The sequence below is a fragment of the Scomber scombrus genome, chromosome 2 (genome assembly GCF_963691925.1).
Source record: "Scomber scombrus chromosome 2, fScoSco1.1, whole genome shotgun sequence".
Lineage (NCBI taxonomy): Eukaryota > Metazoa > Chordata > Actinopteri > Scombriformes > Scombridae > Scomber > Scomber scombrus.
In genome coordinates this window covers 12,871,346-12,893,682 of record NC_084971.1, presented here as the reverse complement: position 1 = coordinate 12,893,682, position 22,337 = coordinate 12,871,346, and the positions used below count along the sequence as shown (strand labels likewise).

The window sequence follows — 22,337 nt, the reverse complement described above, 5'->3', positions numbered from 1 at the left end:
CAATTAGTTTTAAATAGTAAATTGGACCATCCCTTGAGTAAATACCTAGTTTTAAATAATGTGATATTCCTCCAACCTAAAGAGAAAACATTTAAACTTTTATTCTCAGACTAATTCTTTGAAAACAGGCTAGGTTACCAGTCACAATATTAATCCCCTTGCTAAATGACAATTTCCTATCCGATCAAAAGAATAAGTAATTAAAAATGCAACCAGTCACCAATTAAAGCTTGCCCCTGTCTCTTAGTTTGAGTTGTGGCATACTTTTTAAAGATTGCCGATGTGCTCTCACTCAGTACTATTCTTCCCCTAATGATGATTTATTACCAAACCCGCCCTACCTTTTGGCTCACAGATGTGAAACCGCAGACTGCCAGACCATTACAAAATGTGAATAATCTGACACTGTGTTCCAGGGGCTTGGGACTCAACCCCTCCAATGATTCAGCAGTTAAAATTGATCGCAACACCTAGACATACTGAGTGACTGATGGCATTCCCAGAACCACAGTGCATCCCTTCATTGGCCAGACTATGTGAGGGTGTGTGATTGTAGAGGTGATAATCGGCAGTGGCCAGAGGGACTTTCTTGTCCCTGTTGTTGTGCCGTGTGGAGCTGTCCCGGGCAGGGACTCCCAGTTGGTCCCTTTCAACTCACCCCCCTCCTGCCGTCTCCTGAGCCCACCTCTTCTGTTATTCCCTCTAAAACTCCACTCAGTCAAACTCCTGTGTCCTTTTGAAGAAGCTCTGCTCTGATTTCCCCATCTTTTGACACTGGAGAGAAAAGGGGAAGTGAAGGAAAGTCTTAGAAGTGTATGGAGCAAAGTTTATAGGGAAAGGGAGTTGCAGAGAAGACGCTAAAGGGGGCTTTGCTGCTTTTGCTGCTGTCAATCAGGACTAGCTGAGTTGAAAAGCCCCTGCTAAAGTGCTCAGCAGTCGGTTCTCTCTTCCCGCCTGCTGGGTTTCCTGTCAACTGTCCATTCAGTAAGAAAAACATAGCAGGCTAGCGAAAGTTGCCTCATCGGGATTTGCTGTCTTTGGATCGTGGTAGTTATTTTTGAGGGGGGTGTTTAGGGGGGTTAGGGGTGTAAAGGCTGCAGGTGGTGCTAGGGAGTTTGTTTTGCCATGCAGCAAGCTTGGGATCGGACAAGTAGCATTGAGGGTGTTAAAAAAGGCCATACAAAAATGCTTGGGAAAGGACAAAGTGGCGGATACACCTCAGAGACAACGGGTGAAGTCTTGCAGAGGTAAGAGGAAATTATGTCCACCACAAAATCAGAAGGTATATACAGTATAGGCACATGCCTGTAGCTCACATGGCTGTATGAAAAATGAATTTGTTCCACAGGGATTTGGGTGATGGCATTCATGAATATACTTCCATTAGTAGCTGTGGTGGTGGGAAGTATATCTGAAAGATTGCTTATGTTTGGAATAATTATGGAATGGCTGCCAGCATGAAATCTCCCGCTGTGTGTCTGGTCTGAATATTAGGTCAATAAAACTATCAGCAGTCTATTTTGATACTAAATATTTTGATACTTTTTATGAAGTACTAGGTTATTTAATATGGTCCCATTACACTATTCTTAAAAAGTCTTGAAGTGAAAAGGCAAATTTGAAGGAAGAGTATTAACAAACATATCCACAATCTAAAAAAGGCTTAGAGATTCCCTAAAATTGAATGATTAATAATAAATGCACACCTTTTAACTTCACTGCATTAACCAGTCATTTCTGTTATCATATTTAGTGGTCTCGTATTTTTAAAAATGTTTTAATGTTGAAGAAAAACCCCCAAAACAAAATAAAAAAATAAAATATGTTTGTGTTAAAAGAAAAGACTCATCTTTAAAGGTGAGAGTTGATTCAAATATGTGTGTGTGTGTGTGTGTGTGTGTGTGTGTGTGTGTGTGTGTGTGTGTGTGTGTGTGTGTGTGTGTGTGTGTGTGTGTGTGTGTGTGTGTGTGTGTGTGTGTGTGTGTGTGTGTGTGTGTGTGTGTGTGTGTGTGTGTGACACATTATTTCAGAAATTTGTGTTAAACACTTATACACACAACCTTGCAACTAATAAATGTTGTACTATTAAGTATTTAATTTGGTCCTTGTTTTATGAACCTAAAAATTCTGTTTAATATTTAAAGTTTAAATAATAATTGGAATTAGAAATTATTTTTCCCATAAATGATATGCCACTTTATCAAATCTTGGATTGTAGAATTTAAAAAGAGAAAAAATGGGAACTGATTGCAGTGTTAAATCCCAGTCTTACCGTTTTACAACTGTAACATTAATTGTGTCCTTCAAGAGGAATAAAGTAATAATTATGACTATTTTGTTAAATATATATTAATACTAAAATGTTAAAAGTGTCTCTGAACAATAATGTATGGCTTTAAAAATGTTAGATGATCTTATATTAAATATAATTAACTGAACTGAATTAACTTACTGAAATGTTTATTATCTTAAAATACAGCAACATTCATAATTTAATGTAAATAGCTTAGTTAAACACAGACAACATTTTTAACTTTCTAATGAATCCAGTCATCAGTACAAATCTATTTCTGTTAATTAAATAAAAATATTGTTCAAACTAAGATGTTGTCAGTATGTTTGCTATAAATAAAACTACCAAATTAATTTAAGTATACTGTACAAGACATTGAAAGACTTTTAGATTGTGTCTCAATTAAACAACGTAATGTCTCTAAAACATAAATGCATCTGGTGAAGTCATTAAAGTTAGGGCCTCTTGCTGTGAGAAGTCCGTACATTCTGTCAGCTTCTCTATATAGCTGTATCTCAGAACGGAGTGAGGTTTTAACACAATTTACATGTATCACAGCTAACCCCCAATTTGACAAAAAAAGTAATGGTATCTAATACACTCTGTGATCATATTACAGATGCACGAATACTTTGCATGGCTTAAGTAAAGAAATGTTCTCTTTTTTTTATCTCTGTATCTTTATCTTTATCAGTGAGACTTGGTGTCCACACAGCAAACAAGAAAACCATTTAACTTGTTTGAATTTAAAATGTGTCACCTTTTACGAGTTTAGGTGTAACTTTGTAATGTGTGGTAAAGTGGATGTTAGTGGATGTTATGGCAACAGGATTGGTCAGTGTTGTATTGGTATTTACCTGTAAGTAACAACAAGTGCAAGTAAATTGTGAGTTTTTATTTTGTTTGAATGTGTAGCTGGCAATATTTTAATTGGTTACTTGGTAAGTGACAAAGTAAAAGTGTACAGTAGTCCATACATGGATCTGCAGTCTGCTACTTATTTTAGAACGCAAATTCATGAATTACTGAAGCGTCCTACTGTCCTACCTGATATCCAGCAGGGATATTGATTTTCTCAAGATTTTGTTTCAGCCAATCAAATTTTTTTCTGAGAAATCTTTTTGTATTAAGGTTTGTTCATAAACTCAGATATATGTTCATGCCATTATAATGGCAGATACTGCACTAACCATTTGACTGCAGTTGCTTTACTGTTACAATTTAGCTCATACTGCAATTACTTAATAGTTACACTCTAATTAATTGATTGACTTGACATTTTAAATCTAGATTTTACAAATAGTTACTTAAAGGGAAATTACAGTATTTTTCAACCTAGACCGTATTTTCCCATCATTTTGGGTCGGTTTGGGTTTGTTATTGGTCCAGTACTGAGCAAAGTATCTTTAGCCAGCAGCCACTAAACATCATTTAGTCCTTGTGGGCCATTGTACTCATCAATGGGAAAGGAAAACATTCTTTCTGTTTCTCGCAAGGAGTCAGGTCACCTGCTGACTGTTTTATGATGATTTATGGTCACTCAGAACTGTCCTATCAAGTAGGACCACATGTCAAATGTGTTCAGAACGGCTTCACTCAAAGGGCGAGTGAAAAGCAGACTGTCGCAGTAGGGCATGGGGCAACGTGATATTGTTTAAATATGGCGATAACGCCACATATTTTAATAATAATAGCAGCGAAACTTCATGAGCATGGGTAACCAGGGTTACCAGGCTAACTTGATTAAGCTGGCTAGCACACATCCACGAGCATGCTACAGCTAAGTGGTGTGCTACCAAAATGTGCTGGCTGGAACACAGTAATTGTTTGGGTCAATGAGCATACGGAAACAGTTGCATACCAAACCAAACATCCTGTACTGAATGTTATAGGACAAGTACACAAACCGCTAAACTCCTATTGATGCTTTATTCATGTTAAAATGCAAAAAAAGGGCAAAGAAAAACATCTAATTCACCTTTGGGCACAACTTGTAATATAGTCCTAACAGGCAAAACTAAAATGATCTATATAACTCGCTGTGCATCTTTCTTACACAGGGTTTTGTGCATTGGTCATTGCTTTAGCATGCCCAATTCTTTGCTGACTTGCTGTCATTGTGAACTACTGTGTAAGCTAGTACGAAACAATTAGTGAAAGTAATGAAGTGAATGTTAATCTACTGACCTTCGATTGTAACTCCTTGTGCACTCAAGAAAGCAAAAACAAAGAACTAGAAGAGTCTAAGACAAATGGTATGATGAATAATGATGGTACTGACGGGTCCAGGTGGCTTGAGTTATGCTTGGAGATAGTCTTGTAATGTCTTTGGGTTTGGTGATGAACACTCTGGATTGTACTTTAACAGATTTATGGTCAAAGAGATTAGTTAAGCATGGTTAACATGTTTTGTCCCATTATTTTCACCTTAACATTCATCCCTTCCCTCTTTTTCCTTTTTCACTTTCCTCATCTTACTCCTCTTTACCACCTGCTGGCTGTATATCACTCTGGTAATATGTCACAGAAGGGAAGGTTGCCTCTGACCTCTTACAAGACGCCACTGATGGCCACAATGTAGTCCAGTCTTTGAACATATTGCATGTGTTATCTTACCTTAGCTTTGCTGGAACCTCTAAGCGAATTTTACCTTGTACTGCAGTCCCTACAGCTGTCATCAGTTACACTGACGTGTGAAAATGCCACGGGAAAGGTAAATCCTACCAAATTGTGCATTTCTGGCATTTATTCTGCTTTATTGGGGGTCATGATTAATGTGTTTATGGGTTTTATTTTTTCTCAAACTGTGGTGCCAGCAAAGCTACAGCTAAATTTCATGACACATGTAATATTGCCTTTCTGACACTTAACATTATAAATTGTGCCTTTTGCTGTGAGGAAGTGTGGCATGAATCCTTCAGATGTGTTGTTGACTTTTAAACCTTTGGCGGGCAGTTGTGAAAGTTACTTAATAGTTCCAATTTTTTTATTTTTTTGTAACATATTTAATCATGGCTGACTGAAAACAAATGATGTCATGGTAGTGCTACCGATTTTATAGAAACATCCTATTCATTTTTTGCAGTTATTCAATGCTATATTCTTATGCCAATTATATTATAAATTGCATCTTGGTTTGTTATCAAAAAAGAGGATTGCCCAGAGTAGGAGCTGATTTAATGGGGTTTTGTTTGTTTGTTTCTTAGTTTAGTCTGTCATTTGTCCATCTGGTATCTGTATTTTTCAGACTCACTATAGGTAACCAACTGGTCAGGTTCTGGTGAAGCGAGAGTTTCAGTTCTATCCGACTGAAGGTCATTAACAAGAGCTAATCTGGTGGGCTTTCTCGCACTTCATATGGCTCTGCCCAAATGCTTGTCTGGACTTAGATGTGACAACTGATTAGTGAGCAGGCTTTACAGCTCTGTGACAGTGGGGGACTCCTTTGAAATTCATGGCATTTGTATGAGCAAGGTTGAGCAAAATAAATGCTGTATTTAAATAACTTTTGTTATTTCAGAGAGGGACACATGTTTATTTTTTAGGTAGTTGTTTGAAAAGGAATAGCAGTGTATACAACAATGGATAGTGGGCCTGCCATGTCTTACAAAATGTGTTTTGAAATACCATTAGGAGGATGTTTGTGATATTAGCATAAAATTCTATGCTCCAGGGACTAGATGTTATCGCTTCCCTAGCAACAGTACTTATTAGTACAGCAACTGACAAGCAACTACTACAAGCAGTAGTATGTTAGTTATGCCCAGGCCTTCCTTGTAGGGAGAATGTTTGTCTCTCCCATTGCTTACAGAAATTGTATATTTATTGTGTCACCTTCTGTAGTTTTACTACCATCTCTTTCCGCCACCACCACCTTAAGCATGTGTTCATTGCTGTGTTGACACGTGGCAGCAACTGTGGCTTATCTTAATGTTAAATGGCTGACAGTTGCATGGCACTGGGTAGGGGTCTCTGAGGCCTCATAGTTAACATGGCCATATTGGTGTCCACTTTTGTGGTGACATAAGCCAAATCTAGTGGCATCCTGTTACTATAGTGTTCAGCCAGCATAAGGTTGTGTTTAACACATGTCCACTTCCCTCCCTTAACATAGTAAACTTGCCTTATTTGTCAAACATATTTGGGAGGGTTCTTCCAGTTTTGATGAGGTCTAGCACTTGTTCATTTTGTTCATTTTTAGTTTGAATGCATTTATTTTATGTTGCTTTGAACAATAGCACATGATATGGATCTGATGTAATGTCATCTAAGTTAAACTATGTTACCCAATGTGATTTATCACTGTCAAAATTCCATTTGGACAAACAATTTAATTGAATTGCCTTATAGTTAATGTGGATCGAATAATTTTCTCTACTGAAAGCCTTACATAACTTATAATCATGTTTCCATCACATCAGAGGACATACTTAACCCTTGTGCCTAACTCAAAAAAGTGTTAGAGTTGAAAATGTCCGTATTATAAGTTAATATTATTTTCCACTTTCAGTGAATTATTATATATATATATATCAGTCCTGATAATAAATTTCAAATATTCATTCATTTTCAGGACTTTAATCCTTTAAATGCCAGTTTGGGCAACAAATACAACTTTTTTTTAAAATGATAAGACAGAAAAAATGTATTATTTTCCATATACTAAATGCAAAGTTTTTTTGTTTTTTTTTTAGGGGTGGGGGCAGATTATCACACTCTAGGATATGTCAGTGATTAGCAACAACATTGATTTTGATGCGTTATCATTTTTTGTGCAGTGTCAAATAAAAATAAAAACTCCCTCTGGGCTCCTTGGGGACAAAAGGGTCCCCATTGAAACCCATTAAAACTGTGGTATGGGCTGTCATTTTTTAGCCCAGGCTTCAAAATTGTATAATTTTTTTTGTTTGTTTGTTTTTCTTTACCAGATAACGTCATTTAGCTGTATTTTGCCTGTGGGAGAATCCCCCAGTCCTGCTCGTCCTGTATTATGAAGCACAGCAGAGTGTGTGTGTGGGTGTGGGTGTGTGTACGTAAATGTGTGTATGTGCAGACACAAATGGAGAATTTGCATTGTCATGTAGGTCTACATTTATAGCATTATGTCTAAATATCTCTCTCTCTCTCTCTCTCTCTCTCTCTCTCTCTCTCCCTCTCTCTCTCTCTCTCTCTCTCTCTCTCTCTCTCTCTCTCTCTCTCTCTCTCTCTCTCTCTCTCTCTCTCTCTCACACACACACTTTACAAACACAGACCTTCAAAGCTCAATAACCAACTATAACATACAGTAAATGGACAGCACATTTGAAGTGTTATTTATTATATTCTAATATTGACGACGTGTGTGTGTGTGTGTGTGTGTGTGTGTGTGTGTGTGTGTGTGTGTGTGTGTGTGTGTGTGTGTGTGTGTGTGTGTGTGTGTGTGTGTGTGTGTGTGTGTGTGTGTGTGTGTGTGTGTGTGTGTGTGTGTGTGTGTGTGTGTGAGAGAGATTTAGACATAATGATGTAAATGCAGACTTGCAAGACAATACAAATTCTCCATTTGTAGCTGTGCATACACACATTTACGTACACACTCAATTTGGATGCACTCACATTTCTTAGTCTGTTTTTCTGTCTGCTGTGCCTCATAATACAGGATGAGCAGGACTGGGGAATACTGTAATGTATTCTCCCATAGGCAAGATACACCTAATAATGTTATTGGGTGAAAAAAAACCAACAACACAATTTTGAAGCCCAGGCTCCAGAATGACAGCCCAGAACACAGGAATGTATGTAAGAGTCATTTTTTGGCAGATGGGGTCAAAAAATGCACTATATTATATACCTATTATAAGTGATTGATTGAAATAAATATATATAATATCCTTGAAAGAATTTGATGCCATATGCATGAACACAGCCCCAATTATCAAGAAAATAAAAAAAGAAAAGCCAGAAATGTCCTTAGTTAGGCACAAAGGTTAAGGTCTGCAGCATTTGACTTGATTCAACACTTCATTCCACATTTTCACCCCATGGTCAGAACTATTAAATGCATCTTCCCCATAGTCTTTCCAATATGTTTATAAAGTAATTATACTATCATTATAACTAGGATTTGTAGAGACTAGGGGTGTAACAAATGACTGATTTGAATCAGAAAATTGGTTTTGAATTACATGAGTACATGGACCCCTGGATCGGTCTAAATGTAGCATGAATCGGCCAATGGCCTGATTACAAAGTTATGAATTGGTTTGATGCAGTTGCTGAAAGCTCCGTCTGCTCCTGTCTGCAGCTCTCTCTCTCTCGCTTTCTCGCTCTCCCATAAAACTCTTGCGAGACTGGTCACAGCAACGTTAAAGGGAAAGACATGATGCAGCTTCAAGTCTGAAATCCAAAGTTTGGAAGAGATTTGCATTTTACAAGAAGAACGGAACACTAGATAAAACCTCTGCAATATGTAGAGAATGTAAAGCAGCACAAACTATAATAACGATGTGTATATCCACACTATGAACTATAACATCCTATAAACAGCGGTGTCAAGAAGTATTTCAGACACTAGTTGCTGTAATGTTTCAGTATTAACAGACCAAACTGACCCACAGCAGCATGTTGAAGCGCAGTGTGTAAAAGTGCACCGCTGTGGCACTAACGCACAGTATGAGCACATTATTATAGATAACAAAGTTTCAGCATCTTTGTATAATAAAGAGAGACAAACCTATCTCAGTCAGTCCGCGGTGAGAGAAATATTGGGTCATGCAGGTGCTGTAATTCTTCTGCTTAGATTCGTCGACATTGTTTGATTAGTTTGCTATATTATTAGCTACATCATAAAACAGTTGAAAGTACATTTTGTATTTTTCATCTGGCTTTCTTTTTACTGTTATGCTAGAATTTATGGAAACTCCTGATGCCTGATTTTATCAATACATTTAGTAAAGACCTATCCACCAGTACTGTAGATCATCATCTCTGGTTCTCATTTTGCAGCATGCAGTGTTGTGCCCTAGTGGAAAAGGGTTTAAAGTCTTTGAGTTTGTAGACTTTGCAGGGCTAACTATCGAGAGCAATGAAAACAGACAGAGTTAAAGAGGCTTAAATGTCTTTATTCACCGTATCAACATAAAAATACAGCAATGAGAAAACTGCGTTGCCAAATATTTGCATCTTTATATATGTACCAATGAGATTTGCACATAACTTGGACAGGCTTGAGTGGGATACACCAGTAAATCCTGAAATCATCACAGTTTCAGGGCGGCGCTATAAATGAAGCTGTAATATAACTCAAGTAATGTGATTTTTCATAGTCTTCTGATATGATACAGAAAAAATATCAATGTGTAAAATATATAAAAAGAGAATCTATGAAGTAATTAGTTCTTTCTTGATAACACAAGTAGACCTTTTATTAGTAGCAAAACTACACATTAAACAAAAAGATGGTCAGCCATCTATCAATGCAGATGAACTCTCAAAAACCTGTAAAGTTACAAATAACTTTGTATCCTCCACACTTTTGTCTTGAAACTGTTAGTATTATTGGACTGCCTTCTTCAGCTGCATTGGCAGACTTATTAAGAGCTGGTACACATTTTAGAATGCTACAGGCTCCAAATACCCAATAGCTTTAATATCTTTCCAAAGTGAGTTTTCATTTATTGCATTGGAATCATTTGTCAGTACAGCGGTAACTTTTTTCTAAAATTGTGAATAATAAATTAAAATAAATGTGTGCAATCGTATTTTCATTCAATTTACTTTTAGACTTAAAATATAGTTACAGCTAAGGAGAAAAGCATTAACTATGACATTTTATTTCACTGGAACATTAAGCAGAAGTTGGCCTGAACTCAAACTAGAGAAGACAATCAATCAACTCATTTGGGATCAGCGCTTCATCACCACTTTCCCAGTCCTTAATGCTTGAATATATGAGCTGGCAGAGTTTAAAGGTCTTGGTGTAAGCACAATCTAATTTTAAATGGTTGTTCATATGAAACTAATGAGGTGCACTGTCCATTGGGAAACTTGAGGTGCAGACTGACGTATTATAAAAAGACAAATATGCTAGTGCTAATTTTCTGACAGCAGATCAGCACAGCAGAATTATGCTTTGTCGCTCTGGGGGCAGAGTTTGCATCTAGAAAAACAATACTGCAAAATTGTGGCGCAAAGTGAGCGTATTGTGTTTAGTATGTGTAAATATAGAGAAGATTACCTTCACTGGGAAACACTTTTTGTTGCTGGAAAGGGGAGATCCTTCAGTGAGACTTAAATGCTAAATCTGCTGCTTTCTAAAAAAGATAATGACAAATTGTGTCTGGTGAAATAATGGTAATGACCTTTTTAGATTAGATGCATTGTATATTGTTAAAACCAACACTAATGTTTGAAGCTGATATTTCCCAGGTACATCTGCCAAAACACAGCTGCACTTTTTTGTTCTTGCAGTATGGTCTGGAAAATGGAGCGCTGCATTGAGCTGCAGATCACTGTTTATTATTGATTTCTTTTATGTCTTTTATGCTGGGTTGGATCCCATAATAGCCTCTAGAATTAGTTTTGAGGCAGATGCAAATCTACTTAAAAGTAACTAGAAATGAGCATGTAAAGCTGAAAATGTTCTCTCAAGGGAGCATGCCTCCATACCACTGTAATTGTGTCAGGATTTCTCTGTCCACACAATAAATTAATAATAAATAATGGAATCAATTTCTTTATTTCGATAGCACACCATAACAGAGTTTTGTCAATCATCAGTGCAAGGTCATACATAACACACGTACTTCAAAGAGCCATGTCAGCTATGAATTTGGAGAATGTACTGAATGCTTGTTGCCATCCAGGTTTAACAGTAGGGGAGTAGGGGTGTATAACCGACACAAAAGCCCACCTCCTGTTTAAGTCCCAAGCAGCCACTCTGCTCTGTTAGGCCTGCACCAACAGCTGAGGCAGGGGAGATTGTAGCACGTGCGCTCACCCCAAAGGCATCTCTCTTTCGTCCACACAATGTGAGGGCAAGAATACAGGAAATCAAATTTACTGTACCTCCGTCCTGCGCAGGTGCAAAACACACGTACAAACATAGTCATGTTTCCATCACATCAGAGGACATTACATTGACTTGCGTTAATTTCTTGGAGACTAACCTTAACCCTAATCCTAACCACTCCTGGTTAGGGTTTCAGTAACTGTTTATAGCTTATTTTGACCATTTAAATCACAAGTTTATCCTCCTTGTTTTTGGTTATCAGCTCAAAGTGGGTATTACATATCATTAGACTTGACTGTATGCATTTTGGTTGTGTTTATGTATTCGTGTGTTGGAGCTGTATATGCATACATACATGTGTCTGCTGTGTGTGTAAACTAAACTGGTACAAGCTATTACTTACAATGGACGTATGTTACAGCATGGTGATAATCTCTGCTAATACATTCCCTTTTTATCTTGGAAAAGGCAGGGCTCACTCAAGAATTTATGACAGCAATGGAGACAGGCGGACAGAAAAACAGAGGCAGATACATACAGTTGGCCATATATTAAGGATTGACTCTTTGTACCTAGGATTTGAAATTAATTAGTTACATAAATCAAAATAGCTAGACTGTTAGTGATTATTGAATTAGGGCTTAAATTCTATCACTGCCACGGCAAGGATGAGCGTGTGGCCCCCTTCCCATCAGCAGGGGTCTGGCTATGTATAGATCCGTAGTAGCAGAGATGCAGGACAAGTCTCTGCCCTGAAAGAGATAAGCTGCTCAGAAAGGAACACCAGGCAGGCAGAAGGGAGGCGAGAGGTGATAATTACCTATCTATACTCACCAGATGAATGATCTGTGAGTGAAATATGAATCATCCATCCTGATGTCATAAGGTTGAGAGGCAGTGTCTGATTGTTTTTGCTTAATGCTTTAGATCAGGGAGATGTTTATGTGTTTGTCTTGCCATTAAGCTTTTAATTATCTTCCCATGGGGGAAAAGTCAGCTTGTCTAGGCTTTAGCTGCATTAAAATGGTAAATGTGATGTCAAGCTTACTCATAACTGTGTCAGGTGTTAACATGTTGGATGCATGTAGTTCATGCAGGAAAAGTGCAATATATTGTGTGCTAAGAATTTGGATGCAATTCAGTGACAAGGCTGGGATGCTTTGATATGCATCACACAGTACCATTAAGGAATACATTATTGCAATAATGGCGATAAGTGCAAATACAGACTTGTACTGTACAACAGTTATTGGTTTGTTTTTTTATTATTTTTATTTTCAGAGCATTGCATACAGTAATGTCATTTCCAGTAGTTGCTTTAGATCAAAACAATATAAATAGTACAGTCTTGGAATTATCGATACACTTTTAAGCCAGTTTAACATCAATATCCTTCTTTTTTTTTTTTTTTAAACACTTATTGGTTTGTTATGAACATTTGGAAATAGTCTCTGTCACTCCTGCTGTTCAGATTGTCTTGTGGCTTTAGGTAATGCATCATTGTAAATCATCTATTTGTGGTAGGCTGGCTTTTACGTCAAGTGAATATGTGGTCCAAGGGCGTAGGTGATAAAAAATTGTTATTTGACCCCAGTAGAATAGTCTGACCACAAGGTAAATAAAACAGTTTCATCCACAACTATTTGGCAACTGCTAACAACTTTGTAAAAAGATGTTATGGCAAATTCATTAAGGTCACCAAGCCACATTTTCAACAAACCAATCACCAACACTTTACATAAGTTGATCAACTATCAACTCCCTGTAAATAAATAAACTCTTTACACAACCTTTGTGTGTTTTTCAGGCTGTAAAGGCAGTGTAAAGAATGCATTGGACACAGTGCAGGATTTATTTTAAAACACAAACCAACATTTTCTGGTCAGTCAACATGACTCTTAAAACAGTCAAGTTTTATTTATTTCACGCCACATCACAACATAAGTTATCTCAGGGCACTTTTCACAAAGCAGGTCTAGACTGTATACTTATTCTCACAGACCCATGAGCAAGCACTTGGCGACAGCATCAAGGAAAAACGCCACCTTAATGGGAAGAGAGACTGTTGAGTTGAAAGACAAAGAGGGAGAGTAGAGAGAGGGAGAAAGAGAAGGACAGCAACAACAGTAATAACAGTAAAAACAATAATAATAATAGAAATATGATGAATCTATCTATCGATGGAAGGCATCTCTATCTGCTTGTATGTCCTCCGCGTATCCCTTGAACCGCACTTGTGAGGTATATGACTGGGCGACCCAATGTAGTACAGTGTTGACTTTGGTGCAGTTTGACCACACAATACATTCAATATCAGTAAACTTTGAATAAACCGGTGTTGTCAGGGAGAGGCCAGACATGAGGTGTTACATAAGTCAGAGTGAAGTACTCTAATAAGAGAAAAGTAGACACTTTTACTCCCTGTGCAGACAGAAAGTGTAGTGTTAACAGCATTTTAAACAGATCAGCAGCAGTAGTGACTACATGGGAGATGTTCAGGTACACTGTTGAGTGTAGGACACCCATGTTTTTGAGGAACAATACACAATCACTGTAGTTACATACGTAAAATCAGGCAAATACTTCCACCGGTAGTTCAAAATCAGTTAGTCTCATACGTTGAGAGACTATGGTGGCCCATTCAGAAAACAGGTCTAAGTTCCCAATATGATCAATCCACTTTATTTTAGAATGCACATTATTTTACTTTTAAATGCAGTCCTTCTTTTACTTTAAATGAGAAAATATCATTTATTTACCATAACAGTACTTAATATTTATAACGTTTCTGTCTAACAGAATGTTAATTTTCTCTCATTCACACCTCACATCAACTGTATTAACTTTTCTATCCATTGAAGTAGCAGCTGGAGGCCAAGCAGTTGGCCTGTTGAACAGGCACAGTTGAATGTGCACGGCACTAGTAATGATAATAGCAGACATGGGTGCCGAGAAGGAACATAGCAGCATGGGGTCCGCAGCCACGTTCCATGGAAGCCTGCAGTCCTTAACTAAGAGTCCGTGACCATGATCGGCAGAGGAGGACAGAGGAGGTCAGTGCATCATGGGAAGTCCCCAGTCTAGGCTTATAGCAGTCTAACAAGGGGCTGGTTCGAGGCAAGCCAGATGGCCCTAACTATAATGTTTATCAAAAAGAAACATTTTAAGCCTACTCTTAAATGATGCCTCCCTAACCTAAACTGGAAGATGGTTCCACAAGAGAGGAGCCTGGTAGCTGAAGGCTTGGCCTCCCATTCTACTTTTGAAGACTAGGAACTACAAATAAGCCTGCATTTTGGGAGCACAGTGTTCTAGTGCGGTAATACAGTACTATGAGCTTTTCAAGATATGATGGTGCCTGACCAAGGGCTTTGTAGGTGAGGAGAAGGATTTAAAATTCTATTGTAGATTTCACCGGAAGCCAATGAAGAGAGGCTAATATGTGAGAAATATGATCTCTTCTAGTTTTTTCAGTGCACGTGCAGCTGCATCCTGGACCAGCTGGAGAGTCTTTAGAAACTGGAGAGTCTTTAGAGACTCTCCAGCTGTTAATAATCCAGAAACAAATGCATAGTTTAGTTTTTCTGTATTTTTTTGAGACAGGATGTGCTAGATATTCTCAATGTTACATAGGTGAAAAAAGTATATTTGCCATGATATGGGTGCAGGTGATCACAAACAGCAGATGTCAACAGTAATTGGGAGGCGTGAGAGGTCCAAGGTTCATATCCTGGACAAGCTCCCATTTCATGTTACCACCCAGCTCACTAGGGGAAAAGGAAGCAACATAAAAACCAGATGTTATGGGTTGAAGTTATTTATTAGCAAGTAGTTAGATAAAAAATAATAATAATAGTACACAACAGAGGAAGACAATTACCAAAAGAAAAGGGGTGATGCATGCTGTTTAAAGCACAAAAAACACATATAACCAAAAGAGGACCCCTAAACTGGAGCTAGATCTATCTAGAACAAAGAAAAAAACAAAAATAAACCTCACTATCTAGACCTTGTCTAGTAGTGGCAGGGTTGGTTAAAACAAACAGGACAGGAACAGCACCCCTATTCCCATGTGTCTCTAAAAACAGTGGAGCTACTTGTTTGAGAGTCAGTTAAAAAAGAAAACTACTAGCCCCGGCCCAGTTCCCAGGTTGTATTAGTGCCTCAATGCTAGTTCCCTCACAAAATCATTACATTAGCAACAAGAGGCGTTAAGAACAGTTACTATCATCCTTGTGAGATTATTCCATTTACATTTTTTACATGGCCATTTTGTGAATGCCATGCAAAAACATTGTGTTGCTTAGCAGTTACACATATAATAGGGCTGGCTTAAGTTACTTTTTCACTCATTCCCTGTCTAAGGCAGTAAATAATAGAGACTGTGCTTTATCTGGCACATTCAGTAACATAGGCTATATGGGGGCACCAGGTGGGCAGTGTATAAATTATCAGGCATGCCATATCCCCAACCCACCCTCCAGCCTTCCCCACTTTAATTTGCCAGCAGGTGTCTTTGGCATACTTGTGTGTGTTACAACTCGACAATTGTCATTTTAGATACAATCTGCGCCAATGTTAATAGAGAGCAATGTCTGATATCCCGTGTGGAGCATTGAGTCTCGGTCATGTAACCGGCTTCTGCCAATAGAAGAACAGGACTGCTGACATTATGCAAAGTTGTTGACAGTTGTGAACTGGTCACCTTGCATCCTGTGTCAAGATAAATGAATGGTGTTCCGACTGTGTGGAATGGTAGTTAAATTAAAGATGTCAGAATGGTAAAATTATTATTTAATTCTCTGTATCTGTGTAGTTGACTTATTGTGTTATGTGTTTATTCCCTTGTTTGATTTTTTAAAAAGAATGACTTAAATTAGAAAATAAATATATCTCCACCTACAGTCCAGTCAGAAAGTATTAGGTAAGCGTTTTTTGTTTTGTTTTGTTTGTTTGATCTATTGCAGTATGCTCCAAATGAAATACAATGATGATTTTGAAGTTAAAGAATTGACTTTCAGCTTTTAGAAACTCGATGGCTTTATTTAAAGTTATACTGTACCAAATTTTTCTTTTTTTTAACTTTCTCTCTGTAAATGAATAAGTGTACATTTGACTTATGTAGTTTAGCTGCCTCTGTAGGTAAATTGATGATGTTGACTCATGTGTCTGTCAGATGCTGTGGTGAGAGGAGAATTATATGTAACAATTTGTGTCTCCTGGGTCCTGTGAAGTGTTCAACTTTTGAAATAAAGGAACTTATTTTGCAGCAACACTGCACCTACAGTTACACATCAAGAAAACCACTCTTTTCTTTAAGTGATTTAACACTTAAGCTCCAGATCTAAATAGGCTGATGATGGCAATAGGAAGAGTGACCCTCATGAGACCACATTGCTACCAATGAGAGAACACTCAATCTGTCACCAGGCCTACTTTGTATTATCTTTCCTGTAATCAAAAACCATGGGACTTGCAACCATGCCAAGTTCCACACCATAATAGTAAATGAGTCAATGGCATATATGAATATGTTTTCCAAACTTGAAATCTTAAGTAATTTTCACAATGCATATTCTCTAAATGAAATTAGAGGTAACGTGCAGTACTATGCAATAATGTTTATAACTTGTTTACATGCAGTTGGAATCACGCTAGTTTTCTGGTTGGTTGGTTGGTTGGTTGGTTTGTTTATGTATTTTTAACTCACATTGGAAACATGTATGATACATTAAAAATAATGTTCTATAAATTACCTGTGCATACTATAAATCTGCAATTTGAAAAGTTTTTTTTATTTTTAGTCTGAGCAGTTAAATTGACTCTCAGTGAGAGGAGAGGCTTTGTACTGGGTCTTTCTATACTTTGTTTCGATTTTACAAACAGCCAATTATTCTCTCTTGGCTGTTTTTTATCCGTGAAAATTCAATTAAGTGGAAGAACACGTGACAAGGACATCATGTTTCTCTAAAATAAATCTAGCTCAAATCTTTGTTCTTAATTTGTTGAAGGACACTATACGTTTATTTTCACATGAAGATGAAGAAATTAGGGTACTTCAGAAAGGTATAGTATCAGTAAGAAGTCATACAAATATAGTTCTATCCACTGTCAACTGAACAGCTACTATGGAGCAGTTGGAAGTGGCTTGCCCAAGAGCACCTCAGGTGTTGTACCAAGGGGCGTGCATTGTTTCACTTTACCACTGACATCTATCCTGTTGGTGTGGGGATCTTTTAAGCACAAATGTGTTTCTCTAACCTTTAGGACACATCATCCAATAAATCTGTACAATATATTATTAATAAAATCATCATACAATGACAAGATTCAGATTAGCACAAAGCAGATTCAAATTATCTTTCATAGTAGACACTGCACTCTCTTAAACACCTGCCGAAATTAAAATACTTCAAGTAAAGGAATATCCAAATACTTCCAGGTTGACCAATGACAGTTTTTTGGATTCAACGTGTAGTTTCCACAAAATCTATATAGCTTTTTGTATAGATTTCCAATAAGATGTACCCTGAAACAAACCATAAATCTACCTTTAATGTACAGTCCTCCCTCAATCACAGGAGTTTGATGTGTGATGTAGCTCAGTCCCCTATTAAATTGAAGTGCCACTGAGTGTCTCAAAGTGTGAAGCAGCAGGGGTTCATGGTTAAGTATATTTTGGGTGTAGCAGTGAGTCATGTAAAGATTTATGGGTCTGAAGTAAACCTTGCATAACACTAAAACAGTTTGGAAAGTAGGTCAGGTTATGCATCATCATTGTATTGATGTAACAACTAATTTGAAACTCAAAGTAAATCTGTTTTTCTGTTTTTGGTGAGGATAGTGATTATTATGGAAAATTATTGGAGCTGTTTACCAGATGTGTTAAAATTGTTTTTTACAGTTCATTGGTCACAGCGGTTAATCAGAAATGAGAGTGAAAGCAAAATAACTCTCCTCATCTTACCGATTGCACTTGACTCATTGCTGTTATGCAACTTTTGTTCCTCTCTTTCAGCCACTTTATATTTTTACATTATCATGATTTTCTCTTCCCTCATCTATGTAGATTGTATCTATTTGCATTGTATGGCATTTGTGTTTGAACCAGACAAGACAGATGTACTTTCATCATCTGATGCTGTGGCAGGTGGTAGAATTGAAAAGTAAAACGAACAAACAAAAAAAACGGATGTAGTTTGGTTTGGGGGGCATGGCTAAAGAGAGGAAGAAGAGTGGGAAGAAAAAGGGGTGAAGCAGACACAGCTTTAAACTGGGAAAGATGCAGTGAGAGAGGGTTGCATACACAAACAGAAAGAGAACATGATAGAGGATGCTATCATGCCTGGCAGTCTGGGGAAAAGATTAGGAATCAGACAAGCTAATGGACCAACTAAAATACCCAGGGTGATGATAAAGGGGGCCTGACGCTTTTTTGTTTGTCAGCATAAGGTCAAGACTCATACCAAAAGGCTTCCTGTCGATTAACCCTCTGTCTAGTTAATGGCATCTAAGGGACGTGGTAGGACACATGGTGGTGGCTTCTGATGTTCCCTTTGAGATAGCCGTTATTAAGTAATTGGCTCCAATTGCACTGCTGAAATGAATCTGTTCTCTCTATTCCACGCTTCTCTTAGTAACATGAACTGCTTTAGCTTAAACTGGTAGAGGGAGAATAAAATTGCATTTATGTTTTTGGTGTGGGACTAGAACAGCTGTTAATGATTCATCAATGTAACTACAAAGGGGCAGTAATTTTCCTGCTTCCCTGCAATGTGTAGATTTGCTGAAAATGCAAAAGAAAATTGCAAATACTTCATTTTCTTTGGCCCTGATGACAATCTGTATTTACTTGGCCCTTGGTGTCTTTCACACCAAATGTTTCAGTGTTTCTGCAGAATAAGATCAGGAGATTTTGTTTTATTAGTTTACCTAATAGTGATAACCACAAAGACATTTTATTCACAACTACATTATTACGTTACCTGTCTGTTGCAGATCATGGCATATCATCACCTAAATGCTATCAGGTTCCCCGGCATTCAAACAGACCCAGATGTTACTATGTTCAACTCTACATTGTGCAAATACAAAAGATACATCAAATCAGGCTTTGGGAGGCTTGTACTTTTAAACTATAATTTTGTGTTCAGTGATCAATGTTGTCTCTTTATTAAACAGTCCTTTAAATTCTGTTATTAGAGTATAATGTATGTTACAAAACCACTTTTGTATTTGCAAGTGTTTTTGTGTTTGTTTTTTTTAATTAAATTTGAGACTAAAGGATTGGATTATGTAGTGCTTCATTTATTAATGTGTACTACCTTGTCCCAGCTGTAAAAATTCCTTCCTCAGGAAGCATTAATAATTTCTGATGTCATTATTCTTCAGATCTGACATGCTTGCCACTCATCCTGGCAACTCTGGTTTTTCCCATCGTTGATGAAATTGAAAATGTTAATTATTACTTTAATTCAGAATTATATATGCTAGATTTTAATACTATATGTTTGTAGCCATTTTGTTTTGTTTTATCACAAATATTCTATAGCTGTGTATAATTTCAATGACTGGGTTTCAAAGAGAAGTCCCTTGATGGTCATTAATCTAGGGCATAGCCAACCCATTTTGTCCTCTGGCTTTGAGTGGGATTTCTCACTTACACTGGGGTTTTGCTGGCAACTTTCTCTTTTTTATTTTCCCTCTTTGGTTCATTTGTTACTTTGAGTAGGCAGCTGTTGGAAATGTTGCTGAGTTCACTCACTTTCATTGTTTGGGCTAATTTGTATTAATGGCTATTTCAGCAGCCTGTGATGCCAGCAGCTTCCTGGGATCAGACATGTTGGGCCATATGGCTGCAGTGTCCTGTGTGTGTGTGTGTGTGTGTGTGTGTGTGTGTGTGTGTGTGTGTGTGTGTGTGTGTGTGTGTGTGTGTGTGTGTGTGTGTGTGTGTGTGTGTGTGTGTGTGTGTGTGTGTGTGTGTGTGATTGGCTTTTTTCTCCTAAATTCTTAGCCCATCTGTTCTATTCACTTTGAACACTTTTTTTTTTTTTTTTACGATACTAACTAATGATACTGTATTTCAACATTTCAAGATACTTGAGAAAACCATATGAATTCATTTAAATTGCAAACAAATGGTGACTGAACTGTAGCCAATAATTCATTCATAGGACATTCTGTCATTCACCTACTAATTTGCTCTAACCTATGTGTATGAAACAAATATACAGGAAAATGCATATAAAATGTATAGAGATGGCCTGCAATATATGTAATTATTTATTAATAATTTTATAATATTTGTTTTCTTGATTATTGATTTTACTTCTGTGACTTCACAAAATCAAACAGTTACATTTTATAGAAATACAGGGACTGGACATTATTCCCATGTGTGAATATGTCTTTTCTTTACCTTTTCTGTGCTTTCTTTTCCCCCTCATTCTTCCTCATGAATCCTGTTCATCCTTGCCTTGGTTGCTATCATTTTCAATCACATGCTTAGCGTAAAAAGAGAATTACAAGGGGGGAGTGAGTCTACACCACCCTAGAAGTCATACCACAGATCTTACATTATAGGTCAGGCACATGGACGTACTGTAATATCATTTTTCATGTTAAGGGATAGGAGTACATAGAAGTTAAAGGTCATTTTTAGAATTGTATTTATGTTGTTGTTGTGTGTTATATGTTAGGCATTAAAATGGCACTGTATGTTGCATTGATTGAACAGGAAAGTGTGCATTGATAGCTGTTGCAGGAATTTTATTTGTGAACTCATATCCTCAACAATTTCTTGAACCATGAGACTTCCTTTGACAGTCGTTCAACCACCTTTCTCACTAGTGCTGGGCTTGGAATGTTTGTTTCCTCTCAATTGATTTTTTTTCACATTTTGGAAAATTAGGGCAGGAATCTTTGGGGCTAGATTAAGTATTGCTCAATGGCAAAGATAAAACATTTTTTTAAATAATGGGAGGTGACAAGGGAGCAGAGCTGTCACTGGTTAGGAAGTCCAAGAGTGGGATGATGCTGGTTGTGATTGGTGTTTGTTAGCATGACAGCAGTGACACATGGTAAAATGAAACGCTTTCTTTGGACAAGAGCTGGAGGAGAGTGGGAGTGAGGTAAGAACAGAGAGAGATGGTGATATGAAAAGAAAGAAGGAAGGAAGGGCTAAAGGAGGGGTTGTGAGAATCATCGCTACGTCACCTTGTACACCAATATAGCTCTGATGTTGCTGACCACATTCAGGGAAGACTCCAGTCCCGTGTACCTTACTGTAGTCTTCAGCTACTCGTGAATTGAACTAATGAGTAAGCCTGTGCAAAATGTAATTGTCCATTTTATATGTTTATATTCTGAACAGCAGAATTTCATATCATAAAGACAATTTGAAGACTCTTAATGTGTCACTCGTCAGCACAGCAGCAGCAAGTGAAAGAGAAATTTACTGTCTACACCAAAGCAGCAGCTATAAATAACTATTTCAGAGCAGCAGGAAAAATGGCTGGTCAGGCTCAGTTGTCAAAGCCAACACAATCCTCCCCCACTACTCATATTACTTAACCTCTGTGTCTTGTGACACTTCCTGTGCTTGTATTCCCACTTTAGAAATATTTCTGTAGTCCAATTTAGACAACATTAACCTAGCTAAGAAAAATCTTTTATTCTTTAAAAAAAAAAATCAGTTTTGGGATCACCACAACTGGTATCCCCCCCTCCTTTTTTTTTTTTGACTGACTGGTAGAACAAAGGACAAGGACATTTTTTGGTCAAACTGTCAAAATTTGGCTACTGTGACCAACGCTAGCTGCTGTAAGTGTAGAATTTCTCTGCAGCCTGTGCGGTCATCATCCTTCTTTTTGCCAGCTGCAGGTTTGACAAGCCAAATGGATCTCTAATGTCACTTTGTCCAAAGTCCAAGTAAGCATTTCGGAGACTCAGTCACCTGGCCTTCAGCTCTCAGCACCCAGTTTGACACTCAGTGTCAGCGGATCCCAGGTAACTGGAGGGCTTTTCTTAGCTCTTGTCACCACTATTACATCAAAACTG

At 37.6% G+C, this 22,337-nt stretch overlaps 1 protein-coding gene across 1 annotated transcript in view; it reads left to right on the top strand.

Annotated features, from left to right (window-relative positions):
* Window positions 1-1,134: 1,134 nt before the first annotated feature.
* The window catches only part of rbm20 (RNA binding motif protein 20), a 52,408-nt gene continuing 31,205 nt past the window's right edge, over window positions 1,135-22,337 (top strand). The window contains exon 1 of the mRNA XM_062436695.1: window positions 1,135-1,247. Within this exon, the coding sequence (XP_062292679.1) occupies window positions 1,186-1,247 (62 nt within the window). The 5' untranslated portion in view covers window positions 1,135-1,185. The remainder of the gene's footprint in view (window positions 1,248-22,337) is intronic.